Source organism: Dioszegia hungarica, assembly GCF_025882075.1.
Source record: "Dioszegia hungarica strain PDD-24b-2 chromosome Unknown MKK02contig_25, whole genome shotgun sequence".
Lineage (NCBI taxonomy): Eukaryota > Fungi > Basidiomycota > Tremellomycetes > Tremellales > Bulleribasidiaceae > Dioszegia > Dioszegia hungarica.
The window spans coordinates 1,650,020-1,671,210 of record NW_026515779.1 but is presented as its reverse complement, the minus strand read 5'-3'; the positions used below and the strand labels follow the sequence as shown (position 1 = coordinate 1,671,210).

Sequence of the window (21,191 nt, the reverse complement as noted above, 5' to 3'; positions counted from 1 at the left end):
TCTGCACCTCATTCCTCAAACTCAATAGGTCCTGCAACAAGCAGCTGGTGCAGTGGCTGTTGCAGTGCGAGAGGGGTGCCTAGGCCTAAGCATTGCCAGCTGTACTAGTTGCATCCCTGACTGATGACTACCAAAAGAGACCATTACAAAACTCGACTACTATATGTATAGATCGTTTCCTCGATCGCCCGTTTGCCCTACTCCTCCACCTCCCGGTTCTTGTGGTCCAGCGCACCGGGCTGGTCCGCACCCGCCATCCTGTCCTTGTCCGCAAACTGCTCCATGGGGACGTTGAGGTGTTTGAAGTAGGTTGGGAAGAGGCAGGCGCACGCAAAGGTGGCGACGGCAAGAGCGACCCATGGCCAGATGAGGTACGGGTCGTCGATGGCCTTGGCGCACGCGAGGGAGATGGCAGCCGCGACGGCCGAGTTGAAGAGCGCCAGCGCATAGACGAGAGCCTTCATGCGCGCCGGGGACCGGGTGTAGGCGAGCTCATACGAGGTGACGTTGACGAAGAGTTCTCCGACGGCGGGGACCATGACGATGGGGATTTGGAGCCAGATGGAGATGGAAGTGACGGTATCGCAGGTGGACGCGTAGTAGCCGCAGTCCGACTCCTGGTAGATTTTCCACTGGACGATGGCGGCGACGATGTCCGAGAAGCAGGCGAGGAGGAAACCGATGGTCATCCGGGTCATGGGCTTGATGGGCTTGCCGAAGCGGGCGAAGAGGGGGTAAAGACCAAAGTTGAGGATGGGGGCAAAGACGATGATGGCAAGGGGGTTGAATTGGTCGATGAGATCATTGGGGACACCGTTGAGGGTCATGGAGCCCGACATGGAGTTGAGGGAGTTTCCGATACCGCCGTTTCCGAGGGTGAAGATGGGGATGAGAGCAAAGACCGCGCACGCGCTGATGGTCTGCCTGATCTCGTCGACGAATTTGTCGTCCCAGAACACCTTGGTGGTGTCCAAGGTGCCCTCCTGCTCCTGGATGACGGAAGGCTTGGCCTGGTCCCAGAACTGGTCACCACCCCTCCACATCCGCTTCCAGCCGCCGTTCGCCATCAGGCGACCAAACACCTTGCCAGCCTCCGCGACGACCGAGCCCTGAGGAGGGGCCTTGTAGAGCCGCTTGTAGACGAGGACGAGGACGATGGGCATGAGCATGTAGAGGATACCGGGCATGAGGAAGCCGAGCCAGAACCCGACGAGACGAGCCGAGTACGTGGTGGCGACCGCAAAGAAGGAACCGACGTTGATGCACCAGTAAAAGACGAGGAGATAACGCTGGACGGTGGTGGTGGGGTCGACAATGACGCGCTCGCCAGAGGGGAGGACTTTGAGTGTGGGGTGACGGACGGGAGATTGGTCGCAGAGGAGGGGGCCGAGGCAGGGTTTGATAAAGCCAGCGGCAGCGGCAAGGATGAGGATGGAGATGATAAAGGCGCCGAGGGAGCCTTGGGGGTTGGCAATGACGGCGGGAATGGCGGGGACGACCAGGATAACGTGCGCGACGGCGCCGACAGCGGTACCGACAGCGATGGTCTTGAAACGACCCCACTTGGTGTCCGAGATGATACCGCCGACGATGGGCATGACGTACGCCAGAAAGTTGAACATTTGGACGAGGGCGGTGGCAGTGACGGAGCCGCGACCGAGGGCACCAGCGGACTGGTTCAGACCGGCAGCACCGGGAGCAACAGCGCCTGCGCCGTTACCGCCAGCAGGAAGGGGACGGTTGATGAAGTTGTTGAAGGGGCCCTTGCAGCCGTAGTAGGAGGCCCGCTCGGCGAATTCGATCAAGCACATGGCAACACCAGCCCATCTGAAACGTCAGCCAAAGCCTCAGGCACGATCGAGACGCAAACTCACGGCAATGGTGCTGCCACCTTCCTCAGCGTCAACAAATCCTCCTCCGTGGGGATCAACTCCGAGTCCATCTCCGCCCGCTCCCCGTTCCCAGCAGTATAGGTGGCGACCGTGATGTCCTCCTCTCCTCCCTTCTTGTCGTCGTGGTAGTCGGTGCGAGCGAGCTCATTCGTGGGCAGCCCCTTGGGGTTGACGGGTGCAGACTCGAAATCGACGATAGTGTCGGCGGGCATTGTGGCGAGAGGGGGGAAGGGGTCGTGCGAGCAGACTGGCGAGAGCGGATGACTATATATAAGTAGCGGATGTGCAGACGAGCTCGGGAGGGCTCGGACTGCCCGATAAGCGGTTCGGCATGAGCTTAGGCAGATCCCAAGAGATCCCAAGACTTCTCACGTCCGACTGATAGTCACAGATCTTGCCCACATGGCCCACTAGCCCTCTGATACCATGTGGACCATCCTCCGGCATCTCGATGACAGCTGTTTTCAGTGCAGTTTAGCCCTGTATAGCGCGATAAGGCGGGGAGAGGAGGGTGACAGCACCCTCCACAGGGATCTTAGCCCTCTTAAACGTACGACGATGCCGCAGATCGCGGACCAAAATAGTAACCGAAGCCAGGCCGCATGAGACAGATGACGAGATCCCGGCAATCGCAGATCCGGTGTTCCAGCTGGTGATCCATCCACCCTCTGCCGCCGGTATGAGACGGCTACCGCAGGATCAAGCTACCAAGATTAGGTCAAGATAAGATATCGTGCGAAGCCGCAAGATGTAATGAGTGGAGAAGGTGCGACCGCGATCTTGGAGCGGACTGGTCAACAACGCAACATCCGCCAGCGCTACGTATCATGTGATCAGAGCGGAAGCAGATTCACCGCCTCATTCCTCAAAAGCGATCGGCCGCCGTTCGATACTGCCCAGTAGCGTCGATGCGTGAGAGCGCGAGCAGACTCATCTACTGACTGCCAGCTTCGACTGACTGCATCTATCAAGCACTAATATCAAATCAGACCAATACAAACCTCGACTAGTTGATTCTTAGACCTAAACCCCCTCTATATCCCCCTCCACCACTGCGCTCCATCACTCCTCGCCTCTGGCCTTATGGTCCAACGCAGTCGGCTGGTCCGCCCCCGCCATCCTGTCCTTGTCCGCAAACTGCTCCATGGGGATGTTGAGGTGTTTGAAGTAGGTGGGGAAGAGGCATGCGCAGCCAAAGGTGGAGACCGCGAGTGCGACCCATGGCCAGATAAGATAAGGGTCGTCGATAGCCTTGGCGCAAGCGAGGGAGATGGCCGCCGCAACCGCCGAGTTGAACAGCGCCAGAGCGTAGACAAGAGCCTTCATCCGCGCCGGAGACCGAGTGTACGCGAGCTCGTACGACGTCACGTTGACAAAGAGCTCGCCGACCGCAGGGACCATGACGATGGGGATCTGAAGCCAGATGGAGATAGAGGTGACGGTGTCACAGGTAGACGCGTAGTAGCCGCAGTCCGACTCCTGGTAGATCTTCCATTGGACGACGGCGGCGACGATGTCCGAGAAGGTGGCCATGAGGAACCCGATGGTCATGCGGGTCATGGGCTTGATCGGCTTGCCGTACCGAGCAAAGAGGGGGTAGAGACCGAAGTTGAGGATGGGGGCAAAGAGGATGATGGCCAGGGCGTTGAACTGGTCGATGAGGTCATTGGGAACGCCGTTGAGGGTCATAGAGCCGGACATGGAGTTGAGTGAGTTTCCGATACCGCCGTTTCCGAGGGTGAAGATGGGGATGAGGGCAAAGACCGCACAGGCGCTGATGGTCTGCCTGATCTCGTCGACAAACTTGTCATCCCAAAACACCTTGGTGACGTCCAGCATCCCTTCCTGCTCCTGAATGACCGAGGGCTTGGCACGGTCCCAGAAGGCATCTCCGCCTTTCCACATCCTCCTCCATCCGCCATCCGCCAGCAACTTCTTGAACACCTTGGCCGCCTCTGCGACGACCGAGCCCTGGGGCGGCGCCTTGTAGAGCCGCTTGTAGACGATAACGAGGACGATAGGCATGAGCATGTAGATCACGCCGGGCATGAGGAAGGCGAGCCAGAAGCCGACGAGCCTGGCCGAGTAGGTAGTAGCGACCGCGAAGAAGGAGCCGACGTTGATGCACCAATAGAAGACCAGGAGGTAGCGTTGGATGGTAGTGGTAGGGTCCAGGATGACCCGCTCGCCGGAAGGGAGGACTTTGAGCGTGGGGTGACGGACGGGGGATTGGTCGCAGAGGAGGGGTCCAAGGCAGGGCTTGATGAAGCCAGCCGCAGCGGCGAGGATGAGGATGGAGATGATGAAGGCGGCAAGGGAGCCGTTGGGATTATTGATGATGGAAGGAACGGCAGGGACGACGAGGATAAAGTGTGCGACGGCCCCGACCGCGGCGCCGATAGCGATAGTCTTGAAGCGACCCCACTTGGTGTCGGAGATGATACCGCCGACGATGGGCATGACGTAGGCGAGGAAGTTGAACATCTGGACGAGAGCGGTGGCTGTGACGGAGCCCAGACCGAGCGCGCCTGCCGATTGGTTGAGACCCGCAGCGCCGGGTGCGACTGCACCGGCGCCGTTACCGCCAATAGGAAGAGGACGGTTGATGAAGTTGTTGAAGGGACCCTTGCAGCCATAGTAAGAGGCGCGCTCGGCGAACTCGATGAGACACATGGCAACGCCAGCCCACCTGGATTGTCAGCCTAGCTCGTCTAGGGAGTATATATGAACTCACGGTAACGGTGCAGCTACCTTGCGCAGCGTCAAAAGATCCTCCTCGGTCGGGATCAACTCTGAATCCATCTCCTCCGCCTGCTCCCTAGCTCCGACATCATACGTAGCGACAGTGATCTCGTCTAGGCCCCCTTTCTTGTCGTCATCGTAACCGGTGCGAGCGAGCTCGGACGTGGGTAGACCCTTGGGATTGACGGGCGCAGACTCGAAGTCGAGGATGGTGGTGGCGGCCATTTTGCGTGCGTGGGGGATAGTGAGCAGGTCAGACAGAGGGGCGGTACATAAGTAATGACCGCGATGAGGACCGAGGGGCAAGCTGGAAGGCTGTAACGGCGCGATAAGCCCTCGGCAGATAAGAATCAAGCTTCACGAGCTTCATTGCCAGTCTGATTGTAGCGCATGGTCGACATCCTCCGCCGCCATAGCACATGTGGGTCGGTTAATGCTCCGGCCGACTGCGCAAGGATGCTCATAGCGCTCATAGGAAGGTCCTTATAGACTGAAAGATAAGGTGGAGAAGAGCAAGGCTGGGCAGCTAGAAATAGGCTTCCAAGCAGGTGACGCAAGCCGGCATCATCCGGCACCGTTTCGGCTATCAGAAGGTCCGGCGGAGCGATCTTATCATCTGACACCTTATATAAGCCCATGCTGCTCATGCCACCGCCGCCGCTCTGGATTATAGCTCAGTGCCCAGCAAGAGATAGATGGTAGTCACACGACTCTGATATGTCATCCGCTTGGCAGCTCTGCCAGCCAATAACACCGACTGAATTGGAGACTACAGATGCGCCGCTTTTCGCGGGAAAGTCCAGACCGTTTGCGGGCCCCGGACTAGTCGCATGGGCGGTGAATGAGCCTAGCGGGGCATATGTACTGTATCTAGCTCAGAATTTGGCCCTCCTCCACATTGACCAGCATGGACCGGTGGAGGTGGAGGACAGACACGCAAGATAGCTGATCACATCGCCAAGAGAGACAGGACAATCGGATCCACCGGACTCCACATGGGACCGCAGGTACCGCTGACAATCTTCAATGAGCCAGAGCGAGCCAGCAAGGGCAACTGACACTCTAGCAAGAGCTATCGTTCATCACGCCGCTCGTCAACACCGCAGAATCTGGAATGGGACCACATGTATTGTCGGGAGTCGCTTATCGGTGAACCCGCGTGGGCAAGGTGTTCTGCTGTATCTGATAGCTGACATGTGACGAGCGTACCCTCGCAGTGATATTAGAGCCCTTGCGGTGCTCTCTTATCGGCAGAAAGTCGGCAGATACCAATCGCTACATATTGACAAGCTGAGCTTTTTGCTCGAGCTCAATGTGGCGGAGTGGCGGGTTGGGCTTGGGACGATGTATCGCTGCGCCGCCTGACATGAACTTCCCGAGCCCTGTCCTCAAGATCCAGCCAGAACAGCGGACTGATTTATTGCGTATAGCAGATAAGGCTTTGCTGACTGTACAACCCTGCCAACGAGGCACACCTATCTCACGCTTCCGAGATGCGTCCTCGCTGAGCCACTGACTGCCTCTTCGATGTCTGGCAGAATGATGACCTACCGAATAGCAGACCCATCCCCACAAGAATGAGTCCATGTATGTGTCATGGCGGATTTATGGCGGATAAGACGGTAGGCATGTTAGCGATTGGAGGCGCACACGCAAGGTGCGATCCAGATTACCGCGCCGCGCAGAAGTACGGAACAACGAGCACCCGTCAGCTTGAAGCGCGAGCAATCGCCTTAGTCAGCAAAGATTTCCCGATTTCCTTCATCTGTGCGCCCGCATGAGCGCCGAGAAGGGCAGGTACTTGCCCCGAGAGGTCGAGAGAGCGCAGCATGGACGTGGGTGTAATTCAATCAGTCATCAGGCTCAGCTATGGCTCTAGTGATGAGCTGTCTTTCGGCCCCTTGCTGACGATTACGAGCGGATAGAAGACCTCTTGAAAAGCCCCAGCTCCATCAGCCTCCTTGTCGATAGCGGATAGCACAACCAGGTCCCGGCAGGAGTACATGTCACCTTCTAGGCGCTTGTCTCCGTCGACCGCGCCGACAATGCCAGCAATCAGCAACCGAGCAAGGCTGTTGTGAGTCGAGCGATGATGAAGTCGTGGCTTGTGATGCTGGCGAGCCATGCGTTACCTCAGTAGCCCGTTCCCTCAGTAGCCCGTCACAACACGCATGGCCTGCACTTCGCCAGCAACAGGCAGCTAGATTAGTAAATCACTGATCAGCTGTCAGTTTGGGCCAAGCCTGAGCCAAGTCAAACCAGTATGTCCAAGCACATCAGCATTGACATGAGTATCCCTAGACATCCACCCGATTAGCCCACCTCACCGTCGTCTATCTCCTATTTTATACATATACACACATGCCCCCTCGTTAGACACCTTCCCGCTCAGCAGCAGCTCTCTCAACTATCTACTAGCAGCCTACATATATAGTCCCAGTCGTTCGTCTCTGACGCAAGGTTTTCTTTTACTTCTTTGCAGATATCTCGCCCGTCCTCCCCTTCCCCTGCTTTTCCCCTAGTCCCTCATACCAGAGCTCCGCCCCACCTCCGCAGCTCTTCTCATTTGTCCTCTCCCCCTCGTCCCTCGTCCTCCTCTTTTGAGTGGTGTTTTTTTTCCGCAATCACGGCTTGGTCGATTCCCCGCCTACGCTGGCCCGTGTCGTCCTCCGAGGCGGTACGAGCGGCGCTGGCCCCGAAGCAGAAGGAGTGGGGGTGGATGTCGAAGTCTGAGTGGTGATTGAGGGTGGTACTGCTGGCGGTGCGGGTGCTGGTGCTGGCGTAGGAGCGGGAGCCAGCGGGACCTGGGCTTTGGCAGGCGCGATAGTGACTGGAGGGGGAGCTACCGGTCTTGCCGCACCTGCGGAGGGCGCAGACTGAGGTGCAATAGGTCTACCGAGGGCGGGTAAACCTGGAGCACGGGGTGCTGGTGCCGGTGCGATTTTGGGTGGACCTGCCGCCGACCCTGCAGTAGGTGCTGTAGCCGAGGTGGCGCCGGCAGGAGGTACCCCCACGCGCTTGACAGGGGTAGGCGTCAGACCCTGGATGGCTGTAGGGGTGACTTTTGCGACAGCAGGTTTCGGGGGCTGAACCATACTTGGCGGCTTGGACGCAGCGACCGACCCAGCCTGTGGTTTCGCGATGACCGGTACTGGTGGTTTCGCTGCGACCGGCGTGGGCGCGGTGGAGGTGGGAGTAGGGGTGGGCTTGGCGGCGATCATGGCCTTGACAGGGCTTGTACCCACGACGGTCGCGCGCCGACGCTTCGCCTGAGGACATTCGTCCGGGTTGGCATTGGCTGGACGGACGAGCGGTCCTTTTGGCGTAGGCCGAGCCGGAGCAGTCGACGCAGCGATAGAGTTGGCGCGCTGGTGCGAAGGTCCGGCTGCCCCAGGTGCAGAGACTGGAGCGGCCTTCCGCGCCGCCGCGGTGGTAGCAGCCGGCGCGGCAGGTTTGGGTCGAGCTCCCGGAGCTGAGTCGGGCCGTGGCGGGGCCGAACCGATCGGTGTGGAGCCCGGCGAGATCTTGCGTGGAGTGGCATGGAACGCGCTCCCGAACTGGTCCTTCCTCGTATGGATATGCGAGACCTCCTGGTTCTTGATGACTTCCATGAACTATACGTCAGCCTCATCCCCTAAGACTATAGGACAGACTTACCCGTTCGACAATATCATCATTCAGCATCGCCCAAATAGGACTATCCGCCAGACTCTTGAACCGATCCCGGAGGAACCGCGCATCCGTCAACCTGATCCAGAGACCGACAACTCCGGGATCGTACCCCATATTCGGCTCGGTCGGCTCCGGGACCTCCTTGGTAGCTTGGAAGGTATGGCCAGAGGGGTTGACAATGGTGTGGTGCTTGCTCTTGGGGATACCGAGTGCGAGGAGGAGGGTAGTAACGTTGACTATGGGTCAGCTTGACTCCGAAGACCAGAAGAATTGAACATACCGTAGTCGCTATCAATACGCCTGATGAGAACAAACGTTCCGAGTCTGCTTGTGTGGTGTAAGAAGTAGACGGGAATCATGCTGATCACGCTGATCTGAACGCCATTGCACAGCGGGACGGCGATGTGAAGGTTGTTGGGGCGAGGTGCAGGCTTGGGTGCGGGCGCGGCGACAGCAGTAGCCGGAGCTGACGCCGGGGCCTGGGCGGCAGTGGCAGCCGGAGCGGGGGTTATGGTGCGTGCGGGAGTAGGTGCTGGCGTTGGCTTAGCCGACGTCGACGCAGCAGGTGCCGGAGCGATGGGGATTGGCGCCGACGATACCGCTTTGGCGACCGTGGGAGGCACCTCCGCCGTACTTCCATCCATGGCCACATCTCCCCCTTGCGCCGGGACAGGCATTGGCAGCATCGGCGGCGCCGAAGCGGGATACATGCCCATCATCTCCTCCATCCCTCCCATCCCCATGCCCATTCCCATCTGCATCCCCATATTGACCCCATCCCAACGGATAGGCGGACTGCGCAGCGCACGCGGATCCACCGCGCTCGGCATATCCTTGAGACTGAGCATGCTCATCGAGTGAAGCGCGAGGGGGCTCATCGCGCCGGAGGAGGGTGGGTAGAGTGATTCTGTCGATCCGGTGCCCCATGTCCCTGTACCGTCGGCACCGCTAGCACCGTACTCCCAGGACATGCGAGTATTTCCATCCGGGGACGAGGCGATCCTCGCTCGGTACGCCTCGAGGAGCGCCCGCTTCTGCTCCGCCTTTTCCCGCGCGGCAAGGCGGCGTTCCTCCTCTTTTGCTTCTGCCTCCGCTACCGCCCGCTCAAAGTCCGCCGTCCCAATCGCGTCTATCCACTCTTGGTCTTGCCCGTCCTCTGCGGTATTGACGGGTAGCAGACCGAGCGGCGATTCCGTGAGAGGGGGTGTAGGCGGAGTTTCCGTAGGTGGTGGGATGGTACTCGATTTTCGACGGCGGGTGGAGGGACGGGTGGATCGGGTCCGAGGTGTCCCCGACCCCGTTGAAGCCTTGACCGGACTCTCCGCCCTCGTCATGAACCCCACCGCCACGCCGATCTTGCCCAAACTCTCCCTCCGACGATGATGAGCCGTCGTCGTGTTCCGGCCCCTCGCCTTCTTTCCCCTCTGTGGCGTCTTCTCGACCGGGCAGAGGGGATGATACAGCCCATCTACATCTTCCACCGTGATACTCTCTGGGCCCTCATACTCCCCCTCCGCCTCCTGATCATCAAGAAGCACCTCTTCCGACCGCGTCGTATCCGCCGACGAAGCGCGAGAAATGTCGTGCGAGCCAACAATGGAATCTGGCTCCTCATCGCACTCCGTCAGGCCGGGTGAGGGGTAATCGACCAGCTCCTCCTTGACTGGGAAAGCGGTCGATACGGCGGCGTTGATCGCCCATTCCGCAGTATGCCGCCGCCGGTCGTGGCCGGGAGAAGGGACATCTCCAGCCTGCGAAACGTCCTCGACATCCGAAAGGTCGTCAGGGTCGGCACGGACCGGTCCCTCGCCCGACTCGTCCAGCCATGCAGAGTCGTCAATGTCCATCGAATCATCTTCGAGGGTAGTGTGGTGCCGAGGGAGGTGTTGAGTGGGTGATAAGTCGGAAGGAAGGGGGACGGCGAACCGCAGGACGGGCGACGGGACGGGCGAGGACGAATGCGCTAGCCAGGCGTTGAGGGGGAGGTATGACTCGCCAGGTCTGAGTCTGGGAGCCGCCGTCGAGGTAGATTCCGCGATGGATGAAGCATCCGAAGCGAGCGGACGATTGTCCAGCCGGTTAAGCTCCAGCTGATCCGTCTCCATCACGTCGTCCGCGAGACCAGGCGGGAAGAGGACCCGCAGAGCATCCGTCGTCTCCTTGACCTTCGCCTCTGCCTCCATCTCCGCCGTCGTCCAGATGCGCACCTCCTCATCGTCCGCTCCGGCGCGAATGAGCACTCCGCTCTCTTGCCCATAGTCCAGATCCCGCATTTCGTCGTCCGAAGAAGAGGAGGAGCTTTCCATGCCGTACTGATCCAGCTCGCGTGAGCGGGACCGGTCGACCCAGGAAGTATTGTCGAGGGAGTGGGTAGGGAAGGGTGGGACGTGTGGTGATGCCGGGCAGATCGGGAAGGGGGATGATGTGGCATGTGGCGAGGAAGGGAAGAAGAGCTCCTTGAACGGTGAGCCCTGAGGAAGACGAGCGAGGTGGGGAAAGCGAGGCGAGTTCGTGATTGATACAGGAGCAGGAGGGGGACGACGGAGTGGTCGATTGAGCCGAGGGAAGCGGGACGTGGATGCAGTGGTGGGTGTCTCCTCCTCCGAATCGGAAGAGTCGCTATCGTCGGAAGAGTCGTATGTTCGACTAGACCGACGATTTTGCCGTCGAGGTGGGAACGTCCCCGAGGCAGTGTCAACGGGCGAGCTCTGCCCACTTCCCTCTCGACTAGCCGGGACGCTCGGTCCCGCGCTGCTGTTCCGGGAGAGAGGTTCTCCCATGACCAGCTCCTCCTCCCTCGCCTTGGCCGCCTCCTCCTTCGCCGCCGCCGCTGCTGGATTGAGAAACAGCCTCAGCTTGACTGGCTGTACACTCCCTGCGGCCGCCAGCGGTACCGCCTCCTTCTCCGTCTTGCCCTTCCCCTTCACGCCTGCCTCCTTCTTCTTCTCCTTGGTCGTATTGTACTTCTTGACCGGTCCCGGCTTTTTCGGCGCCGTCTTCGGTACCTCTATCCCCGCAAACGGACTCTTCCACTTCATCTTCCCCGCCGGCGCCAGGTAGTATACCGTTCCTTTTGGCCTCATTCCGTCTGCCAGCGCATCCGGGTGTAACGCCGGCTCGAGCACCTGCTCAGCGACCGATCCGCCGAGCTGATATTTGAGTATGAGGGGATGACGGGGTGGGACAGCCTTCTCGCACCGCTTGAAGTGATTCCGGATGGATGTTGCGAAAGGGGTAGAAGGCTCGACAGCGGCGGTAGGTGGTCGTACCCAGCCCTTGTCGACTGAGATACGGGCCATCTCTTCCGGGGAGAGCGCGCGGTTGTGCTGCGGGTCAGCCATAAGCCCCTACTCAGCGAATTCGATGGACGTACGAAGTGAGCCAAAGAACCACAGACAGCCATCAACACCTCATCCGCCTCGTCCTCCTCGCTGACCCCGCACTTATCCCTCCCTCCATACTCCGCAGGAAACGGACACGCCGTCCGTTCCGCTGCCATCCACTCGCTCCTGAGCGCATGACTCCGCTGGCCCCTACTCGGCCCCGCCACCGCCGATGCTGATATGGGTGTCAAGCCAGTGAGTGGCGAAGGTGCGTCCGCTGCCGATGCTGACGCAGGTGAGGGCGCGGCTGACGCAGAAGCCGAGACGCTCTTCCGCCGCCGAGATGGCCGGGTAGCGATGGCTGATGTCGATGCCGAGGCGGTAGGGGTTGATGTTTGAGGGGCAGGCGGGACCGCCGTCCGTGGGCTACGAGCCATCGAGACGGACGTGGAGTGATCCACCCGACGAGGGATCGAGGCAAGTAATCCAGTAAAGGACACCTGCTAGATCCGCCGATATGGGTAGATGGGGAGATGGGGGTAGATCGACCTCTCGTTGATCAGTGGAGAGGTTGATCAGGAACGATGATGATAGGCGAGGGACATGGGCCGATGATTGCGGACAGCCGGTGGCGAGGTACTTTTAGGTATTGAGCTTGCCGTGTCGAGAATGGGGTAGGTAGATGTAGAGTGGCGATAACGAGACGCGTAGGACCGCGTCGACGAGGATGTGTGTGTCGACGACGTTGACGCAAAGGACCCCTCCCTTGGCCTAAGCAAATCTTCCTTCTGACTGGTTGCCCCGTGACACCGCACCGCCTAAGCCGAGGAATGTCGCAGCAGCAGCCGAGCGTCCGAGCGGGATCCCTTTCTTTTCCTCTACACCGCCGCAAGTCCGTCAAAGTATTCCCTTTACTTGTCAAGAACAGGCGTAGGTGTCCAACGCCTTCTCTCTTCCCTCTTTATATCGCCTCCCGTCCTGATTCGCCTCGACTCGACTCGACTTGGCCCGGTGTTGACCGTTGACTGACGCCTAGCCGATGTTTTTTGAACGACGTGTCAACGCCGCGTCACTGCTTTGTGATCGGCCGAATGGGCGCTAGACGAGGCGGGGCGTTTCGGGCAGTATGTTGCAGGAGGAGCCGGGAGTGTTTGATCGCTGGGGGTCTGGATTTCAGACGATGGGGGAGGGTGCCGAAAGAAGGTTTCGGCCGTTCGTCTATGCTCTATCTTTGAGGGGTCGAGAGAGAGGGAGGAGTGTTTCGGATTATTCGTCTAACTATAGTATGTGTCTAGCAAGTCAGCCTATGGCGTGGATGTAATGAGCGTGATTTGAGAAGGAAGGTGGGACGCGGAACGAGTGATTAGGCAAGGGTTGAATGAGGAGGATCTCCAATGCCCGAGCCGAGCCGTTCCTCTACCGCCATTCCCCTAGATCGCCAAAGGACCCCCGTCTCGCTCGGATCACATCGGATGTTTCACTTTGTCCTCACCTCCACCCAAAGGACCTTGCTCCACCGATCATCTTTCACTACCTCTCTGCGGTCGCTAAAGAGATTGGATGACATACCGGTCCCGCCGATCTTTGTTCCTTCCTATACAATATTTCCTTCTTCTTCCTTCTATGTCTGTTTAATCCGGAGGCGAGTACAATCGATTGATGTCGAACGAAGCGATGAGAGTCTTGGGCAACAGACAGCCCTTTTGAGTACGGGTATGAGGAGAAACGAGGTATGGATATGTAGACAAGGGATGACCGCTATCCACGTCCATGCCATGTCGACCGTCGCCCTCCGCTGCGAAAAGCGACCCCCATGCAGGGTAAATAGGGTTCATTAGGAAATTAAGCTATAGAGAATGACCGAGAGGCGCTAATACCTCCCTTGGCTGTTACGCCGTCGATTACGAGAGAATCTGTAAGTGATTAAGGCCGATTAGGAAAATAGGCCGAGAGTGGTAATTCTAATAGAAGAGCGTCGATCATGATGAACCTTGGCTGGGATCTGATCTTGATTTCTGCTCTACCGTACGACTGCCGCAGGCAGCAGCAGCTACGCTGAGCAAAGGGCACATATCTCGCTGCTGCCCATTGCACGTTGGAAGGTATCCGCGGCCCAGTCGCGGTAGCTACTACATATTTGCATCAGATCTACACGTAATGCAACAGATCCAACACCCTTCCTTTTACTCCTCTCCTTCCTCCCTTTTCCTCGTTCATAGCTTAGAGGTGCTTCAACACCTCGTCAGCGTGCGAGACAGAGACCGCTCCCGGGTTCTCCTCGACAACGACGCTCTTGACGAGCCCGTCCTCGATGACGATGGCGCCGCGCTTGAGACGGGGTCCGCCAAAGATGGCCTGGGCGTCCAGGACGAGACCGAGTGCGTGGGCGAGGGTTCCAGCGTCGTCAGCGGCTGGGGAATCAGCTGTGGTCTAGCGGGTAGGAACAGGGGGATAAGGAGGGATTATCAAGCTCGGCATGGACCAGTATAGCATCTCCCTCTCCACACTCCGCCTCATTGCCAGTATAAATCCCAGTCAATCAGAAGAAACCACTCACCAAACTTGACGCTCGTCTCGCTCTCCTTCTTGGCCTCAGCGAGCATCTGCTGCTTCCACGCCTTGACGACAAACATGTCGTTGACAGTGACGACGTAGACGTCCTTGACGCCCTTCTTGGTGTACTCGGCGTACGAGTCAATGTAGGACGGGACCTGAGAAGAGCAGGTGGGGGAGAAGCTGGAGGTCAGCCCCGCTCAGTGTTATCCCCTTCCCTGCAGCTTCGGCATACTCCACGTGCCTCCTCCTCTCGCCCCACCCGCTTCGCTCAGGGAGACACGATGACTCACGCTCCCGGAACAAGGACAAGGACGTTCTTTCCGGTCAACTTGGAAAAGTTGACCTTGTCCTCCATGTCGTTAATCCTAATCTCCACATCCGGGACCTTGTCGCCGGCCTTGACAGGCGAGGCAGAAGCGAGGGACGCAAAGGCAGAGTGCGCGGTGGACGCGGCGGCTTGGACGATGGATGCTGTCGAGTCAGCTGGGTAATATCTCCCCATCCAGGATCTGACTTACCCATTTTGGGAGTGGTTGATAGACTTCGGGAAGTTATGCGAGGTGCAACAAGGGTATATCTACTGCTCTGATCAGCTCAACGCCCATCGCTCACCCAAGACCGGCACGGACGACTCAGCCCAGCCGGCGCCCGAGGCCCGAGCTGTGGGCTATGGCCAAGAATAGCTGAGACTGGACTCACGCTGAGACAGGTCTGACTGATACTTTTGATACGCCAACGAGATTCCGGGCGATACGTGTACTAGATCTGATAGACATGGATGAAAGACAGATAGTAGGGGAACTAGGTCTTTATACTGGCCTGAGCTCGGGTCGGCAATAGGAGACGCAGCGGAGCTGGTTGGCTGCCGGCGGCGATTGCGCCATGGCCATGGTCCGAGTGGAGGCTTCGTAATCAGATACCAGCATTCCGCCGGAAGGGGAAAGTGGCAGCTGCGTGCAAGTGGCAGTTGGCAGATCCGCAGGTGGCGGGATGAGGAAGGATGAGGCCACGAAGAGGTGCGGATACTGTAGGCTGATGAGACAATGTGACACCCAGATGATCTCCCAGCTCGTACGGCGTGAGTGAGCGTGGGACACTGCACAGTCATGAGGACTAACGTGTGAGGGATGGAGTCACAATCATCAAAATAGACGGGGAGTCACTGTCTGTCCAGCTCGACACTGAAGCTGGTCGAGAAGCTAGCTACACTGTGCATGCACTTGAATGAGACGAGGTAGCTATCTATACTACGCCGGTACTGAACAGGACTGACTCTAAGGAACCGAGGAATAAATACCAGAGTTACCATTTCTCAGGGCACAGGCCGCAGCGAACCGAGGTTCCGCGCTGATGGTGGTATAGCACCAGTACGTCCCCGGTCTTCCGTCCCCCGCGTTCATTTCGTCCCCTTCGACACCGAATTGGCCCCCCGAACTATCGTCGACAAGCTGTTCGGCCGCACAAAGATCGACGGCTTCCTGGACTGTGGCACGGAAAGGCAATGCACGAAGGTATGCTGTGACGCCAGTCAGCTACATGGTCTCTTACGAATCCAGCAAGATTGCAGCAGGTAGGACAAGGATTGGAAAGGGGTGAAGTTGTCAGTCTTTGAGATGACTCACTGAAATCACCGAAATAGTCCACACAGTAGCGGAATGTGAAGAGTATGGCCGATCCGCTGGCCCTTGCAGCGGCGGGTGCGGGATCCAGGCGCTTAGCTTTGGCGCGCTGAGCGCGGCGGACAGGAGGATTGAGGGGTAGTTGGCTACAGGCGTCAGCGGTCAATCGGGATCCTGGAAATCTGGAGCAACATTGCACGACGTGTGGAGTCACTCATTGCTGGATACGTTCCGTATTGGTCATTCCACCGGCTCTGGCAGCTTTGCGGGCTTTGTAAGGATTCACCCGCGCGGACCGCGGCCAATTAGAAGGAGGGGCTGTAAAATCTGGGCTAGACGCGATGAGAATGGCGAGGTCGAGAGCAAGCGCGACAATGAGGGCGAGGGTGCTGAGGCATACAGCTGCGACGGTGCCGAGGAGGGCGAGCCTCATATTTGAGGATACTGAGAGGGTAAGTGAGTAATGAGTGAATGAATGTTGGGTTTTTTTCAGAGCTGACGGAATACATGGCGACAGCGTCAAAGCTTTGTACCATATGCGGTGAGATTTGTTGGTAACAAGCCACCGGACATATATGAAATACAGTTCCTGAAATCTCGCCCGTGTCGGAGGTTATCTGTGGCCCGCGATCCGCCTTATTCGGCTCCGTTCCTGTGGCTGCACCGAAAGCTATCGTCCGTGGAGGTCCGTGGCTGTCAATATCACCCGCAATCGCCCATAGAGGGGATAGAGCCTGATAATGGCCGCAAATATACAGTGTCGACAGATCCGCAATACTGGGTAAACTACGGCTGAGAATGGGCTGGCTAGATCGTTCCCTTGAGCCCGTGGGGGCTGCTCCTCATTCCTTGAACAAAAGTTTGCAAATGTCCCAAAGAGGCAATTATCCCGCCGCAGCCGAGATCCCGAGAGCCAGCACAAGCCAAAATTATCGGTTCGATCCACTTTGATCACAAGCACCAGCATACCAAGCAAGCATGACCTACCTCACGCCTCACCTGGGATTCGCAGACACATCTTCCGGCTCGTCGACAGCCGCCGCACTACCACCCGCGGGAACTCATCTGCTTATCACCGACACCCTCGAATCGCCTGGTCATTTCGCGAGCTACCATCTCGTTTCGGCCGCTTTGCAAGCCAAGCGGAAGGCGAGTCCTCAACTATATCAATGACAAAGAATGGTAGCTGAAGATGTCTAGATCATCTGGGTGGACTTTCGAGGCGAAGGCAGGACAAGCTGGGAGACTGTGCTGAAAAAGCTGGTACATCAATTCCTGCTTCGGCTCTTTCCATGCCATGATACCAAGCTGACAGTCACAGGGAACACTGCTTCCACCCCCTCCATCACCGCTCTTCGTCCACATTACTCCCTCCGCCTTAGATCTCCAGGTGAAGGCATCACCTGTCAACCCCTCCCCTAAGCTGTTTGACGGGTCCACCCCGACTCTGCGAGCGACATACGATGCCATTTCGAGCGGTCTCTCAGCCGCATCTGGCCCTGCAGCAGACTCCGCCAAGACCACATCAACGGGCTCGTCCAGCGCACAGAGCCCTTTGGTCATCCTGGACGGTCTGGCCGAATTGCTCTGGATAGGGTTCACACCTATCGCTATAGCGCAATTCGTCCGCGCCACACTCGCGCTTGCTCGAAAGGTAAGCTCTCTTGCCGTACTCCATGCTACGACCCACGGAAAGAGGACTGCTTATGCTGTCCAACAACCATAGCTGACACGATAGACAAACAGCAGCCTCGTATCTACCCTCCACGCCGACCACCTTCCCCTGACCGCCGCTTCACCCTCCTCCTCTTCCGCTTCACCATCCGCGGACCTCTTAGATCGACTCATCAGACTGGGCGGAGGGGGATGGTGGCGTGTCTCCAACCTCTCCAGTGGGCGTAGCGGGGATGTCCATGGCGAAGTGAGTGTCTTCACTGCTTCTCTCAGATTTAGTAACAGCGAGCGGGGTGTTCGCCGGGCGAGAGTGTCTCATGCGAGATTTGCGCGGTGGTCTGGAGGACACAGCTGATTGCGCAGATCTCTTCTCACCCTCTATATCCTCCTGGGACCGGATCATATCCCGACGTACCCGCCCATCAACCCCTCCAGTACCGACTCGAAGCGAGCACCGTGCGGGTGTTCCCGAAAGGGACAGGTCGAGGGTTCCTATGAGCGGCGGAAGTAACATATCGGGGAGGGGCCAGGGGAAGCCACCTTGAAATCATGGTCGCCCGGGCTCGGAAGGGAGAAGGTCAAGCCACAAACGGCACCGAGCGCTCCTCGACACAGCTGCTCAGCGTGTTCTGCGTCGGGAACCTGGCGCGATCTCGGCCCGAGGACCGTGACACGTACGGGACTGCCTTTGAGCCGGGTGGAGGATGAAGCAACATTGGCAGACAGATATTCAGGATGCATTATCCCGTACTGCTTCACCTCCGAGAGATCGTCCATATCCTAGCTCTCTAATCCTTCACGCCGCTTTTTATCCCCTTAGGCTCCGCACCCAGCTTGCAAAAACAGCACTAACGGGAGGTCCCGCCCCTGGTGCCGCACACGAATAGTCGTACCGCATATCATGGACCGTAAAGACGGCTTTGTAGTGCAGGATGATGGCGATGACGATACCGAGGTGCCAGACCTGGATGTCAGCTCTCGTCCGCATGAAGGTGTCATGTGTAGTGCTAGATTGCTAGTGGACATACCTGATGTGAATGTCCGACCCTGTCGAACTTGCCGGGCCACACACATTCGGGAAAGTGGAAGGCGTAGAAGATCAGGCCGAAGGCGTAGCATGCGATAGAGGAGACGAAGGGCGCTGTATAGTTAGCTGAGTCCGACTGTTCCCGCCGTTTCGAACGATGCCTAGAAGAAGCTGGGACAGTGAGGAAGAGACATACAGGTGAAAGCGATCCCCTTGGTCCATCCATACTTCCAAAACAATTGCGATATAGGCGCAAACATCGCAAAGTTCAGGAAGAGGAAGAAGGCTATCCGATAAGGCTAATGAGTCAGCTGAGATCGCTCCAACTCTACTGGATCTGTTGTGAGCTTATTAGCTGATAGGGTAGGGCGCAGATCAGAGAGAAGCGAGACCCACCTTCATTCGGCGCTGGTTGAACCACCGCTGGAAAGGCAAGTAACTACCCAGAGCCCCGCAAGCGGCATTCGTACTGCAGTAAAGCAGAACAGCTTTGGGCTGGCAGTAAAATGCGTTGTAGACGACGGTTCCGAATGAGGCAGCTATGAGCCCTGCTCGGATCAGCTCTTGCCCGGGCGGTGGGTCGGGTGGTTCAGCTGGACTTGCATGAGATACCGACGTCTGTTCTAGTCAGCTTCTTTCTCGCAAGCTGGTATAAAGGATTTAAAAAGTAGGTGAGGGGCAGGATCTATGTGAAAGATGGAGGAAACTCACAGTCTACACAAGCACCCCACTCCATCCATTTCTTACTTGCGCATCCGCTCAGGACGTGCCATTCCGCCGAAGTAAACAAGCATGATATGGCCGCAGTAAGGTACAACACCAGAACGGCGGTATCGAGCGGGTGAGCGTCTGGCAGAGGCGTATTGAGGATGATGAACTGCAGATCAGCTTCTTCCCAGAGAAAGCTTCTCCAGAACCAGAGAGGCGGATAACGGAGAAGATAGACTAACCGGTATGACGAGCATGATGAACATGCTGGGGATGAAATGCGAGTGGATATTGACTTCCGAGTCAGCTTCGGTACCAATGCTGACCGCAGTACTAAGCTCACTAGTCTCATTATGCCATGCGAAGGCGGACTTGAGGAGGGGTATAGGCCCGGTCGTAGCGTGGAGAGGGATGAAGCGGCTACTCAGTCAGCTTCTGCTGGCCGGACCGCCCAATCAATCCACTTCCTCCTTCTCCCGCTCTCCGCTTTCGTCAAGGGACTTTCATCAAGGGAAGAACCTACTATCCAGTAACGATATGCTCGTTATTCCGCCAATCAATTGGCAGGTTCTCATATAGCATCAATCGCCGTCCGTGATCACTCGACACGAGCGCTTCGGCGATGGACGGTCCGAGCCCCTCCAGAACTTTGCCCTTTCCTTTCCTGGGCGAGTCAATGCGGACTTGTTCTCCCTTCACACCGAGCTCCTCCAGGACTTCCGGCCCATTTCCCATCCCCAGCTCTGGACTCGCCACCTTCATCCCCTCCACTTCGTCTCCATCAGACTCGTCCTCATCATCCATAGTCGTCCGCGAGAGCATCGGCATCGTCCTCATCCTTTGCAACTTCGGCATCCCCCCTGCCCCTTCCCTGTCCGCCAATCCCCCACCTCCCTGCAAAGCAGCCCAGCTCCCCGGCTGCCCCGCCGCGCCCAGGCTCTTACTCCGTATTGTCCGCCTCCGGCTCGCTATAGCCTGCTTGGCCGCCGGCGTCCTATTCGGGAAGAAGAATTTCGAGCTCTCTTCTTCTTCCTCCTCTTCGGTCGGCCCGTCCTCGTCCCCATTGGCACTCAGACCGAGCTTTGACGAGAACATAGCCGGTCGAGCAGCCATCGGATCCGTCTCTTCCCATCCCAGCCTCTCCCATCCTTCCCACTCGTCCGTAGGTAATACCCCTCTGACAATTTCCAGCACCTTCAATCGTGCACTTTCGACCGCAGCAGCCGGAAGTGCTAGGCCCGGCACGCTCCCCCATTCTCCTTCCTGACCAGAGCCGGAACCTGGGCCAGCAGGGGAGGTAGACCCCTCCGCCCATAGTCCTCGCTCCACAGCCATCAGCCGCGCTGGGAGGGCGCGGAGCCATTCCCTACTTCCGCTCAAGCTCGGCGCGGAAAGTACCGCCGGAGGAAGGGAGGCGAGGATATCTTCCCGAAGCCAGGAGAGGTGCGAGAGGAGGGCGTCTTGTGAGGAGTAGGACGCGTTCCGGGTTGGGAATGGAGGTTGGGCGAGGAGAGGGGAAGAAGAGGAAGTAGGGGGTCCGCGGTACCGTAGTTGCGGCTCCCCTATTCCGCCGTATGCACCGTGGCCGAGACCGAGTCCGGACCCGGTAGATGAGGGATCTCCTCGTGCACCCTCCGGGTCGAGCTCTTCGAGAGGTGTATCCTCGCTGAGCCCCTCCGAGGCTGAGGAGTCATCCCGGACTTCGCTGTCGCGCTCGGGCGTGCCCGATAATCTCCCCCGAATGGACGCTTCCACTTCGCCTAGATACCCCAAAAGGGCGGCCCGGAGGCCCAAGCCAGGGACGGGGAGAGGAGGTTGGGAGTGTCGACGAGGGAGCGAGGAGGAGGAGGAGGCCATTGGCTGGGGATAGGTAGAGCCGGACATGGTGGAGGACGGGCCAGAGATGCCCGGATAGCAATCCCGACGCGGTTTTGGGGCCAGTGCAGCTGCCTTTCCACGATTCTCTCCAGCCTGCACC

General features: G+C 58.3%; 6 protein-coding genes across 6 annotated transcripts; 1 reads left to right on the top strand and 5 right to left on the bottom strand.

Moving 5' to 3' along the window:
- Positions 1 to 197: 197 nt before the first annotated feature.
- Positions 198 to 2,104, bottom strand: MKK02DRAFT_35484 (POT family-domain-containing protein; the record flags this gene model as incomplete). The annotated part of the gene is made up of 2 exons (XM_053089186.1): positions 198 to 1,827; positions 1,875 to 2,104. 2 exons carry the CDS (start codon positions 2,102 to 2,104, stop codon positions 198 to 200), a joined length of 1,860 nt encoding a protein of 619 aa, XP_052942607.1.
- Positions 2,105 to 2,954: 850 nt separating this feature from the next.
- On the bottom strand, positions 2,955 to 4,859 carry MKK02DRAFT_41141 (POT family-domain-containing protein; the record flags this gene model as incomplete). The annotated part of the gene is made up of 2 exons (XM_053091455.1): positions 2,955 to 4,581; positions 4,627 to 4,859. 2 exons carry the CDS (start codon positions 4,857 to 4,859, stop codon positions 2,955 to 2,957), a joined length of 1,860 nt encoding a protein of 619 aa, XP_052942606.1.
- A 2,399-nt stretch (positions 4,860 to 7,258) lies between these two features.
- On the bottom strand, positions 7,259 to 12,066 carry MKK02DRAFT_41140 (uncharacterized protein; the record flags this gene model as incomplete). Its single annotated transcript, XM_053091454.1, has 4 exons — positions 7,259 to 8,248; positions 8,292 to 8,542; positions 8,587 to 11,632; positions 11,680 to 12,066. 4 exons carry the CDS (start codon positions 12,064 to 12,066, stop codon positions 7,259 to 7,261), a joined length of 4,674 nt encoding a protein of 1,557 aa, XP_052942605.1.
- A 1,783-nt stretch (positions 12,067 to 13,849) lies between these two features.
- On the bottom strand, positions 13,850 to 16,237 carry MKK02DRAFT_41139 (Redoxin-domain-containing protein; the record flags this gene model as incomplete). The annotated part of the gene is made up of 7 exons (XM_053091453.1): positions 13,850 to 14,040; positions 14,187 to 14,365; positions 14,476 to 14,656; positions 14,704 to 14,765; positions 15,521 to 15,701; positions 15,808 to 15,950; positions 16,101 to 16,237. 7 exons carry the CDS (start codon positions 16,235 to 16,237, stop codon positions 13,850 to 13,852), a joined length of 1,074 nt encoding a protein of 357 aa, XP_052942604.1.
- A 545-nt stretch (positions 16,238 to 16,782) lies between these two features.
- On the top strand, positions 16,783 to 17,976 carry MKK02DRAFT_41138 (uncharacterized protein; the record flags this gene model as incomplete). Its single annotated transcript, XM_053091452.1, has 5 exons — positions 16,783 to 16,923; positions 17,005 to 17,067; positions 17,126 to 17,458; positions 17,543 to 17,725; positions 17,842 to 17,976. The coding sequence occupies 5 exons, from the start codon at positions 16,783 to 16,785 to the stop codon at positions 17,974 to 17,976; spliced, it is 855 nt and encodes a 284-aa protein (XP_052942603.1).
- A 310-nt stretch (positions 17,977 to 18,286) lies between these two features.
- MKK02DRAFT_41137 (putative endoplasmic reticulum protein) lies at positions 18,287 to 21,097 on the bottom strand (the record flags this gene model as incomplete). The annotated part of the gene is made up of 8 exons (XM_053091451.1): positions 18,287 to 18,442; positions 18,507 to 18,619; positions 18,702 to 18,804; positions 18,902 to 19,053; positions 19,217 to 19,382; positions 19,456 to 19,508; positions 19,557 to 19,633; positions 19,737 to 21,097. The coding sequence occupies 8 exons, from the start codon at positions 21,095 to 21,097 to the stop codon at positions 18,287 to 18,289; spliced, it is 2,181 nt and encodes a 726-aa protein (XP_052942602.1).
- Positions 21,098 to 21,191: the final 94 nt, after the last annotated feature.